This window comes from Podarcis erhardii (genome assembly GCF_964252035.2).
Source record: "Podarcis erhardii genome assembly, chromosome: 11".
Lineage (NCBI taxonomy): Eukaryota > Metazoa > Chordata > Lepidosauria > Squamata > Lacertidae > Podarcis > Podarcis erhardii.
In genome coordinates, this window is record NC_138501.1 from 12,032,702 (window position 1) to 12,051,137 (window position 18,436).

Here is an 18,436-nt window from a genome sequence, read left to right on the forward strand (position 1 = left end):
TCATTGCAGACCAAATAATATGTGCTCTCAACACACTGCTAAACATACTCAACTATACCACTAACATTTAGAAACACCCCCGTCAAAAAAAGTTCTAAGACCTTCTGTGTCACTGAAAATTATAGCACTTTATTTCTCTAAGGAGTACAGCAGATGTTATATAAATAAATAAAAATCCCAAAAAGGCTGAATTTGCTAAAATAAGTTTTGGAGTCTCAGTCATTTCTACTGATTTTGATTATGTATTTCCAAATGGATAATAAAATTAAATTTGCATACCAGCACAAAACACCCCAGGAACTTCACTTCGGAATATAACCGTCCGTACTTTTTTGTCACTTTTCAAAGCTTCCATAACTTTTGACATCTGTAGAGAAAAGGTGTGCAAATTGTCAACGCTTATTTTCAACACTTCACGTTCATAGAAGACAAAGTATTCATCCACTTACCATTTTTACAAGGTTTTTATTAAGTGCATTTTTTGCATGTGCTCTGTTTAGTCCAAGTACTACAATTCCTATATACAGGAAGAAAAAAATAACTGAAATCAGTAGTGTGCATAAGGTTTATCCCACATTTTAAAAATGTACCTATGTTATCTACTGACAAGAAGCCAGCCTACTTAGTGTGAATAACTGTTATTTAGCATGAAACATGATTATCTCTCTAGTTGATCTATGTTAGTAATTGCTTGAATTAAATCAGATACACTAAAACCCATTGATTTTATAGAGTCTACTATGAGTATGATTTTTGAAATTAGTGCACTAAAATATTTGAAAACACTCTTCTTAAGCACCAACAATAGTTTATGTTTGGAAAATTAGTTAACTACTAATTCTTTATCACTACAACAAAGCTACTGTGTACACTAACAACAGAGTTGATAATGTTAAGTCAACAGAAAGCAACAGGCACAGACCATATGCAATACCTTTGTCCATGTTATTTTAAAAGGCAGAAACATTTCAAATATGGTAACCTGCCTAACCAAAAAGAATTACTGTTTTTAAGACACTGTAATATCTGGCAAATTTAAGGGGCAGTTTAAGGAGAGATTATAAATTTGGGCAGTAACAGAAAGAGCTCCTGGGCAGGAGTGGTTGGGTGAGTGCAGTTAGACTGCAAGCTGAAGTATGCTTACTAGAGAGTAAGTCTCATTGAACTCAGTGAACTTCTAAGTAAACATGTTTAGGATCACACTGTTAATAGGATTCTAGAGTTTTCCTTTTCCTCCCCTCCTCTCATGCATTTCTTAGGGCTTTCTAGATAAAAAAACTATGGTTATATTAAACACATATTAGCCAAGCTACTGGGCTATGAATCTAAAAATGCATAAAAAAACTATTCATCCATATAAAATTTCAGTATGTGAAGTTTTAGTTACAGAAGATTGTAATAGGCACTATTTCACTAACCCTAGGGGTTTTCCTAGGGACAAAGTCTACAAACTACATCACTGCATTTTATGTGGTGGGTTTGATGGGGTCACATAGATTTACTCCTATATATGCATTGTGCACTTGAGTCCTTTTATTCCATATGAATACAGAAGAACACTGTCCCAAACAGCAGAATCAAAACTCCCCCACATTTTTGAATCAAACAACTATTCAACCAATACTGTGCCTACAATGTATGTTTTCCTCTCAGTAGCTAATACCGCTGGACACAAGTTGCATTAGAATTTAAACTTTCCTCTACTTTATGTACTTTGGTTCCAATTTTCCCACCTACTTTTAGCAGAAGAAAAATGCATCAGGAATGGTCAAGCCTCCAAGAAGAAAGTCAAAAGGTATAGGAATGTTTAATCATGCCTTGAGTTCAGAATCCTCAACTGCCTCAGTCACTGCAGCAATAAAAGTACTGAAGTGGCGGAAGACAGTACATTATGCCATATGAACGGAACTGAAATCAGGCTGTGGCATGTTAAAAGAACATCACTAGGAAATTGTGATTCTCACTAACTTTAATTTCCTTCCAGTTTTCCAAGGTGCTCAAGCAGGCATACATAATTGTGTATTTGACAACCCTACAAGGTAGATTAGGCTGGGAGATACTGATGGGCTCAAAGCCAAAAGTGATGGCAGTTCCTCACCCTTTATTACGAGTTGTCCCACAAGTGGCCAGATTACGCTTTCAGATTTTAATGCAGTACTGAATTGAAAATTTGAAGCACAAGCCTACTGATATTTACTCAGAATTAAATCCCATTGAGTTCAAGCTGCTTCCTCCCAAGGTGTGCGCCATATTACAGCTTTAATGTGCAAAATACAGAACTACTGTATTCTATAGAATTAGGTAAAAGATAAAGGTAAAGGACCCCTGGATGGTTAAGTCCAGTCAAAGGCTGGGGTTGCGGCACTCATCTCGCTTTCAGGCCAAGGGAACGGACGTTTGTCCACAGCTTTCCGGGTCATGTGGCCAGAATGACTAAACCACTTCTGGCGCAATGGGACACCGTGATGGAAACCCGAGCACACGGAAATGCCATTTACCTTCCCACTGCAGTAGTACCTATTTATCTACTTGCACTCGTGTGCTTTCGAACTGCCAGGTTGACAGGACTGCCTAAAACAGTGTTTCCCAAACCTGGGTCTCCAGCTGTTTTTTTGGACTACAATTCCCATCATCCCTGACCACTGGTCCTGATAATTAGGGATAGTTATAGTCCAAAATAGGTGAAGACCCAGGTTTGGGAAACAGTGGTCTAGATCAGGATCCCTCAACCTCGGCCCTCCAGATGTTTTTGGCCTACAACTCCCATGATCCCTAGCTAGCAGGACCAGTGGTCAGGGATGATGGGAACTGGAGGACCGAGGTTGAGGAAGCCTGGTCTAGATCTAGCAGCAGTCCAAATGAGAATCTAATGCTATCGCTGTGGGTTAAACCACAGGGCCTAGAACTTGCTAATCAGAAGGTTGGCGGTTCGAATTCCCCCAACGGGGTGAGCTCCCGTTGCTCGGTTCCTGCTCCTGCCAACCTAGCAGATTGAAAGCACGCCAAAGTGCAAGTAGATAAATAGGTACCGCTCTGGCGGGAAGGTAAACAGTGTTTCCGTGCGCTGCTCTGGTTTGCCAGAAGCGGCTTAGTCATGCTGGCCACATGACCCGGAAACTGTACGCCGGCTCCCTCGGCCAATAAAGTAAAACGAGCACCGCAATTCCAGAGTCGGCCACGACTGGACCTAATGGTCAGGGGTCCCTTTACCTTTACCTAATAGTGACTCCAAATAAGGTGCAACTAGCATCTTGAACTTATATCCTGCCCTGGGCTCGTGCCTATGTGTACGTGGGAACTAGATAACTAAGAAATGAAAATAAAATGAAATGAAACAAGCCCCTTCGAACACAACGACAGAATTCAGCATCCACTGGAACTCATTTGGGGGGGAATTGAGCTGCGCATGAGCAGTGGAGATCAACCAGCACGCACGTCGCTGCCCCTGCCCGCCCCCCCCCCCATTTAAAGGGCCAGCCGCCCAACGTCATCATCTCTAATTTGACAAGCCGGTTGGCGCGTCAGGAGGAATTTCCGCAGCCGGCGAACGGGCAGAACTCAACGGAGCCCGAGGGAAAGAGAAGCGCCACTCCGTTACGTTCATACACGCTTCCTTCCTTCCCGGGGCGTCAGGATTCCTTGACACGTGCCGACGAGGACCCAGCCCCTCACTCCCCCCACCCCCGTCATAGTCACCTTTGTGCTCGTCGTCCAAGTAGCGCACCCGCAGCTCCTCCTCGCCGCCCGCTTTCGCCTCAGAACCGTAGCCTCTGGAGAGCGGCAAGGCCGCGAAACTCCTCAGAGGCCGCGAGGGAGAGCAAGAAGAAGACGACGACGAGGAGGAGGAGGAGGAAGCGGACGGCGAGGAGGAGAAGGAAGACGAAGCGGCGGTCGCCACCGCGGACAGACCCGCTCGGCGACGCTGCAGGAGGCTGAGCGTCGCCGCCGCCGCCGCCGCCACAGTCGCCGCCATGTTGCCTTGTTTACAAGCGCGCGCCGGGCGGCGGCCTCTCCGGCCTTCCCATTGGTAGCGCGCTCGCCACGTGGCCTCCTCGCGGCGGCACGTGATTCCCTCCCCCCCCCCTCCCCGAGCGCGCGAAGTCGGAACGTTCCGTCGTCGCCGCTCCGTTAACCGTCGTCTCCTCAGCGCTTCCCGCCAAGAAACGGCGAGCTTAAGTTAGCGAGGGCTTAGGGGGCCTTCCTCAGGTAGCTTAATCGCTCGCGGGGTGGTTTGTTCGTTTTTATCCACGTCAGCCGACGCGGTGCGGTTTTGGTAGGACTTGCCCAAGCTCTTCCTTTCCCAAAAAAAGCCCCTTCCATGGTCAGTTTAAGGGGGGTGGGGCGGGAATGGGGCCGCGGAAGGTGAGCCTCTGGTCCTGTCAGGATAGCTGCTGCCTCCACATCCTTCCCCCAAACTGGAAGCGTAGGAAGCAAGGTCCTATCGGCTCCAGTAACAACAACAATAATAATAACACCACCACTAATAATAATGTTGTTATTTGTATGCCGCCCATCTGACTGGATTGCTCCAGCAATAATAATAATAATAATAATAATAGGAGCCAAGGTCCCATCAGCTCTAACAACAATTTTATTACTAGTATGCTGCCCATCTGACTGGGTTACCCCAGCCATCATCATCATCATCATCATAACAATAATAATTTTATTATTTGTATGCTGCCTCCACATCCTTCCCCCAAACTGGAAGCGTAGGAAGCAAGGTCCTATCGGCTCCAGTAACAACAACAATAATAATAACACCACCACTAATAATAATGTTATTATTTGTATGCCGCCCATCTGACTGGATTGCTCCAGCAATAATAATAATAATAATAATAATAATAATAGGAGCCAAGGTCCCATCAGCTCTAACAACAATTTTATTACTAGTATGCTGCCCATCTGACTGGGTTGCCCCAGCCATCATCATCATCATCATAACAATAATAATTTTATTATTTGTATGCTGCCTCCACATCCTTCCCCCAAACTGGAAGCGTAGTAACCAAGGTCCCATCAGCTCCAGTAACAACAGCAATAATAATAACACCACCAATAATAATAATTTTATTATTTGTATGCTGCCCATCTGACTGGGTTGCTCCAGCAATAATAATAATAATAGGAGCCAAGGTCCCATCGGCTCTAACAACAACAATTTTATTACTAGTATGCTGCTCATCTGACTGGGTTGCCCCAGCCATCATCATCATAACAACAATAATAACAATTTTATTACAGTGGTACCTCGGGTTACATACGCTTCAGGTTACAGACTCTGCTAACCCAGAAATAGTACCTCGGGTTAAGAACTTTGCTTCAGGATGAGAACAGAAATTGTGCTCTGGCGGCACGGCGGCAGCAGGAGGCCCCATTAGCTAAAGTGGTACCTCAGGTTAAGAACAGTTTCAGGTTAAGAACGGACCTCCGGAACAAATTAAGTACATAACCCGAGGTACCACTGTACTTGTATGTTGACTCCACATCCTTCCCCAAAACTGGAAGCGTAGGAGCCAAGGTCCTATCGGCTATAATAATAATAATAATAATAATAATAATAATAATAATATTTTATTACTTGTATGCTGCCCATATGACTGGGTTGCCCCAGCCACTCTGGTGCGGCTCCCAACAGAATATTTAAAAAAATAGGTCAGGGGGCCAGTCCCCCCAAAGTTGATGGGCATTGCCATTCAAACGGTGTGTGCACACTGCATCATGGGATTGATTGTTTGGGGCTGGGCTTACCTGCCCCCCCCCATATTTTATTCAAGTTGACACCCCGAATGGAAGATATTCTTCCTAATCTCAGACATAAAGAAGGAGAGCTTTGGGCATTCCTCAGGTAGCTTAATCAGTCGTGGTTTTGTTTGTTTTTCCCACATCAACTGACGCAATGCAGTTTTTGTATGACTCGCCCAAACTCCCCTTTTCCAGAAAAAAAAGTCCCTTCCGTGGTCAGTTAAGAAAAAATAAATAAAATGGGGATGTGGGAGGTGAGCCTCTCTTCCTGTCGGGATAGCTGCTGACTCCACATCCCTCCCCAAAACTGAGAGCGTAGGAGCCAAACTCCCATCGGCAATAATAATAATAATAATAATTAATAATGTTATTACTTGTATGCTGCCCATCTGACTGGGTTGCTCCAGCTGCTCTGGGCTGCTCCCAACAGAATATTAAAAAAATAGGTCAGGGGGCTGGTCCCCCCAAAGTTGATGGGCATTCAAATGGTGTGTGCATGCTGCATCACGTGATTGATTGTGTGGGGCTGGGCTTACCTGTCCCCCATACTTTATTCAAATTGGCACCCCAACTGGAAGATATTCTTCCTAATTTCAGGGCTAAAGAAGGAGGGCTTTGGGGCCTTCATCAGGTAGCTTAATCAGTTGGGTTTGTTCAAGTCAGCAGGGTTTCTCAAACTGTGGTTCCTCTTCACCTGTTTTGGGACTACAACTCCCCATCATCCCTAGCTAGCTTATGGCCTCAAATTCTCTTTATCTTATATACTGCTTTATTACAAAAATGATGACTAGACTACTGATCCTAAACTGAATAGTTAGTTGCCCAGCCACACCCTCCAGAACCCGCTGCTCTCAACTGACTCTCAGCTGCCTCGCATTCAAACTCACTTTCAAATCCGCATCCATTCATCACTCACCACCAGAATTCCACACTCTTATTTTTGCCCTCCTTCCCCCCTTAGCATTCTCATAATAATTCTGATACAATTAGCTTAATAACCCTATTACATTCAATATTTTTTACACATTACTCCCTATAACCATACTGTTAGAAGCACTTGAGCTTCCCTTTCCTGTTTCCTAGGAAATGGGGGTGAGCAAACTGCAGGTTCTCCATCCCTTTTCTAAAAACCAGATGTCTTCCACCAAATGATCCTGGGAATTGTAGTTTGTTAGGGGTTCTGGGATTGTAAGTCTATGAGAGGGAAGCCACAATGGCACAAATCATTTCGGGGGAAGTCATGTGCTTTAAAGGTGCATTGGATGCTCTTTAGAACATAGCATCATAGATTGTAGAGTTGAAAGGGACCCCAAGGGTCATCTGTTCCAACCCCCTGCATTGAAGGAATCTCAACTAGATGACCCATGGCCGATGGCCATCCAAGCACTTCTTAAAAACCTCCAAGGAAGGAGAGTCACTGTTTCAGGCCCTAAGGCCCTCTGGAGCAGGAGAAAACAAGCTTGCTCCATGTGACAGCCCTTAGGCTTTAGTTATTGAAAGGGCTGCATGGTGTGGATCTCATATCAGTGTTACGCGAGTGTAAGCAACACATTTCTCTCTCCCCTTTCTCCACACTATGCAGAATTGCAGTGGTAACCAGAAGGCTGAAGTTTGGATCCCAACCAGGGCTGGCTGTGGGCAGGATCCTTGCATTGCCAGGGCTTTGACTAGATGATCCTTGGGATCCCTTCCAACCCTGCCATGCTATGATATCAAGCAGCTAAAGGAACAAAAAGATGCTTCTGAAACATTTGGAAATCATAGGAACACTCTTCTCACCAGTGGCTTCTAGACAGAGCTTGCATCTTCCTTAGGATAGAGGCAGTCCAGAACAAGGGGGAAAGGCTCAGAGTTCAGGTAGGTGGAAATGCCAATTGAGTGCCCTATACTATAGGAATGCTTCCTTCCCGTGTCCCCCACCCTCATGCGCCAGACTGATGCTAGCATGGCTGGCCAGATGTCTGCTGGTTCCTCCATTTTCTTTGCAGGGAGGGAGCCTTTCCCCAACATATACTTTGTTCTGGCAAATCCCTGGAAAGTCGTGACAACCCTCAGGTACTGGGGCAGAGGGAAGGAAAGAGTCCTTGTGAAACACATTTGGGGAGTGTGTGGCTTCCAGCAAGTGCTTTTCAGAAGCATTGTTCCCTCTTGCAGGGGAGGCTGAGCCTAGCCATCACGGCTAATTGCCTTTGATAGGTCTCAATGCAATTGTCTAGCCCTCTTTGAAAGCCATCCCATCCAAGATGCTCTTGGGGTACATCTGATTATCCTATGCTTCCTTGCTCCTGCAAGGAGATGACTATTGTGAGATCCTTTGGTTAACATCTGTCTGGGCTGGAAAATGTTAAAGAATCAGAGGACTAGTAAGCTTCCCTTGAAGCACAACTGATCAAAGGCAGGCAGATCTGTTAGCATCTTGATAAAGATGCTCAAATGTCAAAGGATGCTATCATACCCCGCAAGCGTCTCCGAAAAGCTCCCAAGCTGATGGAGAAGAGAGCAGTTAAGTGGTCAGTGGGGCTCCAGGTTGCTCTTTCTGGATCCCACCACAGCCCTTCCAAGTTGCCAAAGAAATCAATGTCACAACAGTTTTTTCCTCACACCTCCTCCCCATGATCGCTTCTCAGACATATGCTGTGTCTGAACCAGCAGATCCCACCAAACCAAGTAATCGAGGACCCAATCAGAAAAGGAGTGTGTGCAGTCATACCAGAAATAAGCAAAATAACTAAACAGGTATGAGAAGTCACCCCAGAACTGGCCCTACTGAACACCTTCCAAGATAACAATGCCAATTCACACTAGAAAGAGCTCTTAACCCACCGACAGCATTCGACTGAATATGCCTAACTTAACCCGACAACCCCCCTCAAACAAATACCACTGCAGCCAGCCAAAGATGATCAACCACACCCTAGGCCACCCCAACCTCTCTCCCCACCAAGGAAACATAACAAGCAAATACTGTAGAAAGAGAACTTCCCCAAGTGATGCTGACAGAAAAACTCCAAGCATACACTAAATAAAAGAACTTGAGCTTTGCCACCCCAGTCCCTCTCTCCTGTCCCGTCCCCCCCGCCGCCCCCTGAGCAGAGATTATTGCTTTTTAGGACTGAGCCATGCATTGCAAACATGTTCTTCTGTGTTTTGCTGTGTTGTGGCTCCAGTGAAACAACCGTTTATTTTCTGTTGGTTGGACTGCTTTTTTCATTGACAGAAAAAAGGTGGTTGGGATAAAAAGAGTTTTTTGTTGTTGTTTTTTGAAGGGAGAAAAACTGCATGAAACTAGATGCAAATGCTCCTCACATTTTAAAAGTTTTGGGTGTTGTTTTAGTTCTTTTGGCAATGGATGTGTAGGTGTAAACAATGTATGAATTCAAAAATTTATGTCATGTATGAAGTCAGTCTTGTCTGGAAATCATACATGGGTTCTCTTGCATAGAAGCACTTTCCCTGACCATAGATGTGCAGAGGATAATTGATGTTTTTAGCAAGGCAACAATGACACTGTGCACATGTGTAATGGCACCCTTTCCTATGTAAGAAACAAAGTTGTGAATTTCCATGGGGCTGGCTACTACTTCAGCTTTATTTGCACTTTTCTTTGGTTATGGAAAATGTTTAATTGCAGCTAAGCATGTGCAGTTTAAAATATTCATTGCTCATAATGTTACAGTATGACAGTATGCAAGTAAATTAATGCATAATGTATATAATTTACAGCACAATCCTATACACATCTTCTCAGAAGTAAGTCCTATTGGGTTCAATGCAGTTTACTCCCGAGTAAGTGGGAGCTGTAACATAAAGCTGTAACATGTAAAGTATTCATACAACCAATTAATAAAACATATACTGAATATTGTGTATACTGAATATTCTTGATAATATTGTACACACTGTGAATAATACATTTCTTTGTCAGAGAATAATCCCCTAGAAAAGCCTGCTGTATGTTGCTGTTTTTAGTGTCACATTGCAGTTTTCAAAATGCCCAGCAACTCCTCCTGTTGCACTGGCATTTCAAGTATGAGTCAGAAGATTTGGATGAAAGCAGAGTTTTCCATATACAGAACTCCTTCATTGTTCACTGTGGTTTATTTCATCCCACTCATTTAAAAGCCAGTATGGGGGGGGGGGTCATTTTGTTGTAAATATTTTCTGAAGTCATAAAAATTAATTTTAAAACATTATTGAAACTGCCTGCATCTGATGAAAGAGGGTATTTATTACCCAGTAAGGAGACAGTGAGTAGCTGTTAAGTCACAGGGCTACAGTCACAGGGAATGTTTTGCTGGTGAATTATATAGCTGTCATGCATCTACCAAAGGAAAGAGCCTGGTTTGTTGGCATCCATCTGTCATATTCCAACTTCCGTTTACCTTTTTTACCACTCACTCTCTGTGTTAAGTTGAGATAGAAATTTATAAATATATTGGGTACTGAGCATTTGAACTCCTGCACAGCTGAGTGTCCTCAATTTGTGGATTAGGTGGTTATTGGAAGAGGAGGAATTTGGATTTGTTAGGCCCTTGGAATGTTTGGGGGCAAGCCAGACCTATACAAGAGGGCCAGGATCTACCTGAACTTAGAATAAAAAAGGTGGCAGGAACACCTTATAACATGATTACAAAGGGAACATTGACAAGAGCTGAGGAATGTCTGGTTTGGAACATAACTTCCACAGAAGAGGGTGGAAAAGTTTTATGTTCATTTGGTTGGGAGACGGGTGAAATTAGGTATTGAGAATGCTGGGGCATGTGATAGCAATTGACAGTTAAAACACATGTGCCAAAGATATTTGGCGAGAGACACCATGTATAAGGTGTTTGTTCTCGCTACAAACCTCTGTGCCAAGATGAGCAAGGTTTCTACGGCCCTGCATTATCCATGTTAGTCTGTTGCAACAAAAATTACAAAGCTTGGTTTTGAGGTGCTCTAAAGACTTAACAAATTATTACAGCATAAACCTTTGTGAATTTCAGTCCACTAATCAAATGCAAATGATAAAGTGGGCTGTAGTCCATGGAAGTTTGGGGGCTTTCTGTGTGCTACCTCTGGTAGAGATCCCAACAGTGGGATTTTTGCTCACTCACATATTCAGTGGACAGAACAGGGAGTCCCATACTGGCAGAGCAACAAGGGCACTGGAAGCCAATGGAGGTCAGCACTACTGAGTGTTGGGACACTTCCAGCCAATCCCCAAAAAACCCTCAGCCAAGTGCAAAGGAGGTTTGGACGGCAGCCTAAAGAATGAAGTCATATCAAATAAACACAACAAACATAATCAGCTACATAATAATGACCTGCAGACTCAAGAATCTGTCATATATTAGATCTGTTTTCCCTACAGCAAAAGGTTGTGATGCACAGGCTGTGGGGTTTTTTTTATGTATCCCAGTGAAACATGCTACTAAGAGAGACATTTTGATGTGTTCAGTGAGGCATAGAATGAGGCACTAGTGCAGGTGGTACTAGTGATGATAAACAGTTGCACCAGAATCAAGAAAGACCAGGAGATTCCTATGAGAGGGGGACCTCCCCTGTAATGGACTTTGGGAACAACAGAAGATGAGGAAGATGAGTGAGTGTGACCTGTTCTTCATAAGCGCAGCCCCTTCTCATTCTACCCACTGATGCTTGGGGCCAGAGGTGCTGTAATTCTGCCTTTCAATAAACACATGTTATGTTAATAGACATTGAAGAGTGAAAATGTGTAATAGCTAGAAATGCTTACCCTCTGAGTCATTGTGGTAGCTATTCAGATGAAGCCACTCATGCATATCTCACAATGTGTAAATTTGGTGCCTTTGTGAAACTGGTTTCTGGGTTCTTTTTTTCTTATTATCAGTGGACTCCAGGAGCTGTCTCTTGACTAGCAATGCTTATTAAAGTTCTCAGTATCATACCACCTACCTGGAGCTTTTATGTATTTGAATGTATTCATTTTTGTTTGCCAAGAAAGTATGAAATAACGCTGCAGTTTGCTTCTTTGTTGTGTTCAGTTACATTTTGTTACCCTGGGACTGACTTTCCCAATCCTGTTTTCAAGCTTTTTCAATGTCTTCTCTGGTTTTCTTTGTTTAAACAAGCCTGTGACAGAAACATATTCCCTAATTATTATCAATCATTCATAAACAAGCAGCACACATGGCATTCCCCCTTTGGCACTCTGCCTCTTTAGTGTATTTCAAAGGCATCTGTTTCCTCAAATTGTCTATTCCCTTTGTTTAGTGCAGCACTGAGTTTCTAAGACTAAATAACCCCATATGTTGATTGGAACATTTTCTTTTTCCTTTAAAGGTTTCTGCCTTTTAAAGCTCTTCATCCCAAAAGCACAATTTTGGTAATAATTTCCTAGCACTTTTATTCCCAGCTTACGGGTAAATGAAATGGATTTAAGTGTGTTAGTATCTTGGACCCAAGCACACTGCTTAGAAGCAAATTGTTTTGATTTAAATAGGATTGAAGTGTACACTGAGGACCAGTCCTAGTATTAGGCAAAGTGAGGCAGTCCCCTTAGGTGGCACATGCTGTGGGGTAGCATTCTCCTTTATTGGAGGACAAACTGCCCTGCGTTCCCCAAACTTACCTGCTGCCCTCATGTTGTGAAGGATACTATTCATGTTGTGAAGGATAATATTCTATTTCTGGTGTTGAAGTAAAAATCAGTTGCCAGCCTACTTGGCTTCTGTATGTGGAATTGTAGTATCTTTGGTTGTGTTGAATGCTGTAATTCCAGTTGCGCAACAGAGATCCACTTATGCAGTAGAACTCCACCCTTCTATTCTCTGCCCTACATCTTCCTGAACACCCTCATAATCGGCTCCAGAGGATTGATTGGAGGACCTTTCAGAGCAGGTTTTGGGGCATGAGTGGAGCTCTGTGTATGCTGCTTGGATACAACACATAGTCTGTTGCCTCAGGTAGTAAAACATTGGCCAGGTCCTGTGTACCCTATATGGTGTTCGAGAATTCTTCTAAGAAAGATGATTGAATCAGTATGGATAATGGGTAGCAATGGGACTTGAGGCTGAAGGGCAGGTAATAAATAGCAACAACAATGAGAGCCAGAGGATGGGTAAGTGGGAAGATAGGAAGGAGCTGTTTTCATCAAATTGATATAACAATTCCCTTTTGACTAATATGAGCAGAAGCAACACGTCTTGCCACATAGGTTCTTCCAGAGTGTTAGCTCCTTGTGGAGAAAGAAAGAATCTCAGACAACACAGAAGACATGACTGCCCTGGTAACTGAACTGAGAGAGGAGAAATCTGTCCTTTGATATCTCAGTCTTATAATAATATTATGAGATAATCAATTACAATTTATAAATATTGTTTGTTGGAAATAACTTTTTATAGGAATCGAATCAACCAAGGATTTTTCTGGCGTGTTAAACTGCAGCATGGCATAATTACATTTCTATTCTCCTGCTTTCTTTACATTGATTCAACAAGAGTAGGCAATTACTGAGTTCACAGTGAGTGAATGGATTCTACTAGATGCCATGAACTTTAAGATAATATTTACCAAATTGTTAAAGGGTTACTTTTTTCAACTGAAAACCAATTTTGGAGCTATTATTTGAGAACATACTATATTTTGCAGAAATGATTCTTAAGTGCAATGTAGTGGTATAATAATGGAAATGTATTTGCAATTTTATCATTTCATATAATGTTTGTATTTCCAAAGCTATAATAAGTATTAAGGGACATGCCACATTAGGGGTTATTTTGTCATTGTGCATGAAAAACATTGGTAGACTTACAAAACCTTGCAGAAAATTGGGCAAGGCACCCATTTCAGAATCACTCAAACAAAGATTTATAATTTGGCATAATATTTGAACTTTGATTATTTTATAATTTGGAATGTTTTTAATGTGGATTTTATTGGATTGTTAAATTGGAAAACTTTATAAATATTATTTTTTTTAAAAAGAGACCCACAATTTCAATATACACGTGAGAGAGACAGCATATGCCTGTTCTATCCCCTATACATCTGGAGTAAGTCTTAGCTTGGTTACTATTTTCCCTCCTTGAAAAGTGTATCGAGCCAAAGGAGGAAGTTGTATGAGGAACACTTCCCACTTCCTGTTTCAGTTTTTTATACTCTTCAGCTTTATTTACTCTTCAAAGCTCAGATCAGCACCTGAGCTGCCAATCCTTTTCTCACTTCCCCTTTCAGCTCTATGTGCTATTCAAGGCTCAGATTGGCACTTCAGTAGCTGAAGAGAAAGAACAGCTAGTGAGTGGTAGTGGATCTGGGAAACCAGGGGATGGGGAAGGAAGACAGTGACTGGGTGAGGCAAAGAGGGGGTTAGGAGGGAGGGGGTGTTAGTAAGAGAAGGCACACACACACACACAGATCAAATCCAATGAAATTGCATATTTTTATGGGTTCCCTCCTCCAAACCACCATCAAATCACTAGTCACATCTGTTTCTATTCCCTGAACCTTTAATCGCCAGTGCTTTGTGTTATCAGGTGCCATGCAAATGTCATAAATAAATCATTGAAATCTAAAGCTGTAATGAGAGATGCGGGAGGTAAGATTGAGGGATTACAGTGGCCCAAATTAATTTATTTCCCCCCTAATTTAATTATTTATAAGGTGCACTTTTTAAAAAATAATAATAATAGTAAAGTGGCATATAACATATCAGAATAAAATCAGCAAATCAATTTCCCCAAACTCATCATTTAAAACATTAATACAGTGGTACCTTGGGTTAAGAACTTAATTCGTTCTGGAGGTCTGTTCTTAACCTGAGGTACCACTTTAGCTAATGGGGCCTCCCACTTCGCCACTGTCGCACGATTTCTGTTCTCATCCTGAAGCAAAGTTCTTAACCCAAGGTACTATTTCTGGGTTAGCGGAGTCTGTAACCTGAAGCATCTGTAACCCGAGGTACCACTGTACTAATTGTATGATTACTTGAGGACATAGTAGAGGCATTTGAAGAAAGACTTTTTTGCTACCCTTATTGCCATATTGTAGGTGGGATTATGTGCTCTAACCAGTGCTCGGTTGGCCTCAGATCAAGGTTTATGCCACTGGTGTGCTCTCTCTCTCTCTCTGACAGTCAGTCAGTCAGTCAATCGATCAATCAATCCATCCATCAATCAATCAATCAATCCATCAATCAATTTATATACCACCCTATACCCAGAGGTCTCAGGGCAGTTCACAGAACAAAATCAGAATATAAAACCACAAAATATATAATCAAATTAAAAACAGCAATCCAATAAAGCCCCCCCCTAAAAAAAAAAACAACCCACATTTGAAAAGGGCATATGCTCTAGCCGTCAAACATCCTGTTTTGTTACATGCAACTTCCTAGAATACCAGTATGCACTGCAGATTCCACAACACCAGAGAGGGTGCTCAGAAGCCATCATGCCACATCTCCCCATTCTACAGCAGGATGAGAAACTTGACAGGATCACCTGTTCTGTCCACTGGAATATCTCTCAAAAGCATTCAGGGATCCAGGATCTGTAAGTCTCCAATGGCAAATAATCTTAATAAACTCCACCCTTACAGAGGAGGATAGCTGTTGTGAGCTGAAACTTCACTGGGAAATTTACCTCTACCCTGCTTTTGAAAAGGGATATACCATTGCCCCACACATTCTTGCAATTGCGCCCATGGATTTAATACTCTGGGGCTGAAATTGCTGGTTTAGTGTATGTTCAAGAAAAGATTGTGGGGTATACCCGTTTAAACTCTGGTGCTTATGGGAAGTCTAGTGGCAGTATCCTATTTTCCCCCTGCAACTGCAACTGATATTCATATTGCCTCTGATGCTGGGGAACATATAGGCAGTATCACTAGCAGCCATTGTCCTCCATGAATTGGTCTTTGTAAGAGCCCTTTTAAAACATTGATTCTTAGTGTTAGCATCATAGACAACTTGGAAGTAAATATTTACTTTTCACATAGCATCTGTTCCTGTGTCTCTATATACAGCTTGGATCCGTAGTCCTTTGTCTGGAAGGTACAACTGGCAAGTTTGCAGCTAGCTGGGAGAAGAAAATTGTATCTGCTTTGGAAGAAATTAGATCCCGTGTTTTGTTGGTTCTGGCAGCAGTTGGCAAGTTAGATTTACACCACCAAACACCTTATTAAAGTTAATGAAGACTGTGAGCAATAAGAGTAGATTAATTGGTTTTCATATGAATTTTGTTGTAAACTTTCAGTGTGGCATATTATCCATGCACAGTGTTTATGCACCATTTTTGAGCAATTTCACTGTAATTTCCCCTTAAATGAAATCTGCAGAAGTGGTTAGACTCTGTACAATATGAACTACCCAACAATAGATAGTACGGGTAATGCATAAAAAAACATCCTGTGTATTTTTCTGGTCTAGAGAAAATGAGTCATAGGCATAATTGGTTGAGCAGGTCAGTATCAGCTACTGAACTGAACATTTTAAACGTGGCTTTAGAGTTATTTGCTCAGAGGATATTTTGGTAAATCCTGCTGTTCCTATGAATTAGCTTATTTATTCAGAAGAATTGAGTGTACCATACCCTGCTTTGCATATATTTCATTTAGGAATAGGGCCATTGCTGTTCAATATCCTATTTGATTCCGTTCCACTTTTCAGCCAGGAAACCTGCTTAGAAATAAAAATTGCCCCAATATGTGGAGTTGTCTGTGGCAGTCCTTTCTGATCTTTGACTGTTGATGTCAAACATTTCCAGGCTCTTATCTCCACTGGCAGGGGGAAGAGGGAGCTGCAGGTGTTATTCAGGGGCCAAGACCCTTGTATGAACAGTTACTGGGTATGAATTACAGCTCCTAATGTTTCAGTTGTAGGCACTTTTCCATTATTAACCTTTCTGTTTTGCCTGATGGAGAGTTCTGTCTCGAAAGCTTGTGTAAGCCTACACAAGACGAAAGATACCTGAATTATTTTGTGTCTATGATACTTTGTAGATAATAATTTGCAATGCATGACAGAGGGAGGATGTGCTTCATCTGCTGAAGCAGCTGTGTTGGGCTAAAGACAATGCTGGACCTGAAGCTGAGCAAACCTGAGTGCATCCAAATGTTCATACTTTGAGTGGTGAAGCCCCTGTGTGAATGCACTCAAAAAGTGCAATTTTCTCTCCAGGATCAAGAAGAACAGTTCTGTATGATTAGGGCAGAAACCAGCTGTGTACTGTGTACTGTGCTAGGATGGGATGGAGAGCCTTTTTCAGTCCGAAGACTGAATTCCCTTCTGGGGGTCACATGCTAGTGGTGGGTGTGGCCAGAAGCAAAATTGGGTGGAGCAATGGATGTCAATTTTAGCTTTAGTAGCTATATTTTTAGCTTTAATTTTAGTAGGCTGCTTTCTACATGCATTCACACAACCACTTCTCTGTCTTCCCACCAGGCAAGTGAGAGGCATTATCAGAGTTCACAGGTACATTTTAAGCAGGCGAAGCATAGCCAATAGGGGTTTGGTCTAGGGAGTATCCTGAGGGCCTGGCAGAGAGGTTTGGAGGGCCAGATTCTCCTCTCCAGAGCACTTGTGATGTACTGTACTGCACTGTTGTTGTTACTTCACTCTTCTGCCAAAGACCTTGGGATAGCACATGAGAAAAGGCCAGTGTCAAAATATAAGACTATGATATAATATACAGTTGAAAACATTGACAGTAGGACCCATGGAGGGGATGGGGGGAAGTCTCGAGATTCAGAGAAATCTATATGGATATGTATTTGGCTTTGTTATAAATTTATATCTGTAATCAAATAAAAACAATAAAAGGCCAGCGTCAGATGTTGGTACCATCAGGCAACTGCCAAGGCCCCAATCAGAAACAGAGGAGCCCTTGCAAACCCAGAAGACTCTTGGTCATAATTTCTTCTCCTCCCTGCTCTCTCTGTTCAACTTCCCTTTGGAAGCACTGACAAGAATAAGTAGTAATAGCATCAGAGCCAGCCTAAGACATTTTGTAGGAACAAGGGGGGAATCAAGTCAACCTTGCCTGATGGTTGAAGCACGTATCAAAGGCTGTTTTGGGTGGGCGCAATCTGAATCACACTGAGCAGGGGCAGAGCCCAGGAGACCCCAGAGGGCAGCCCTGGGCATTTCCTCTCTAGGGGTGAGAGGAGACCAGCAGTGCCTCCTATTCACCAAGAGGCCACTGTAGAGGCAGCATGTAGGGGGGGCTGCCAAGGAGGCAGATCTGGCCTCCAAGGAGCACTCTAACCATTATAGCGGCAGCGGGCAATGCTTTCCTTGGAGGCCAAATCTTCTGCCCTTGTGGATTTTGCCACCCAAGACAGTCACCTCACCTTGCCTCATGGGTGGGCTGGCCCTGAGTAGCATCCTCCACTTGCTCTGCTCTCCTACTTTGGAATGTCATACAGGTTTAGCTTAAAGGTAAAAGCCAGGAAAAAGGCAGGAATAGCACTGGTGAGGAGGAAGTAAGTCCAATCAGGAAGGGGACCCCACCAAGGGCATCTTGCTCATATAGGGAAGCTTTTAATGTTTGATGCTTTACTGTGGTTTTCTAATTTGTTGGAAGCAACCCAGAGTGGCTGGGGCACCCTGGTCAGATCAGTGCATATAAATTATTATTCTTATTATTCTTATTATTTCCTTCCCCTCCGTCCCAAAAACAAGTTGATACAATGTGACCTAAGGTCACCATTGTGACCAAATCTTTATATT

At 42.8% G+C, this 18,436-nt stretch overlaps 1 protein-coding gene and 1 long non-coding RNA gene across 4 annotated transcripts in view; one reads left to right on the plus strand and one right to left on the minus strand.

The window, feature by feature from the left end:
• AUH (AU RNA binding methylglutaconyl-CoA hydratase) overlaps positions 1–3,991 on the minus strand; it is a 31,569-nt gene extending 27,578 nt beyond the window's left edge. For 2 of the 3 annotated variants that reach the window (XR_014161115.1, XM_081880558.1), the window contains exons 1-3: positions 3,697–3,991; positions 450–517; positions 280–367 (exon numbers count right to left, since the gene is read on the minus strand). Coding sequence is in view for 2 of the 3 variants with exons in the window: in XM_081880558.1 (XP_081736684.1) it covers positions 280–367; positions 450–517; positions 3,697–3,973 (433 nt within the window). In the remaining variant the exon portion in view is untranslated. The remainder of the gene's footprint in view (positions 1–279; positions 368–449; positions 518–3,696) is intronic. The other variant, XM_081880557.1, reaches the window with a different exon arrangement.
• Positions 3,992–4,024: 33 nt separating this feature from the next.
• The window catches only part of LOC309352215, a 38,392-nt gene continuing 23,980 nt past the window's right edge, over positions 4,025–18,436 (plus strand). Inside the window, exons 1-2 of the long non-coding RNA XR_014161134.1 lie at positions 4,025–4,206; positions 7,331–7,605. This is a non-coding gene — a long non-coding RNA (uncharacterized lncRNA). The remainder of the gene's footprint in view (positions 4,207–7,330; positions 7,606–18,436) is intronic.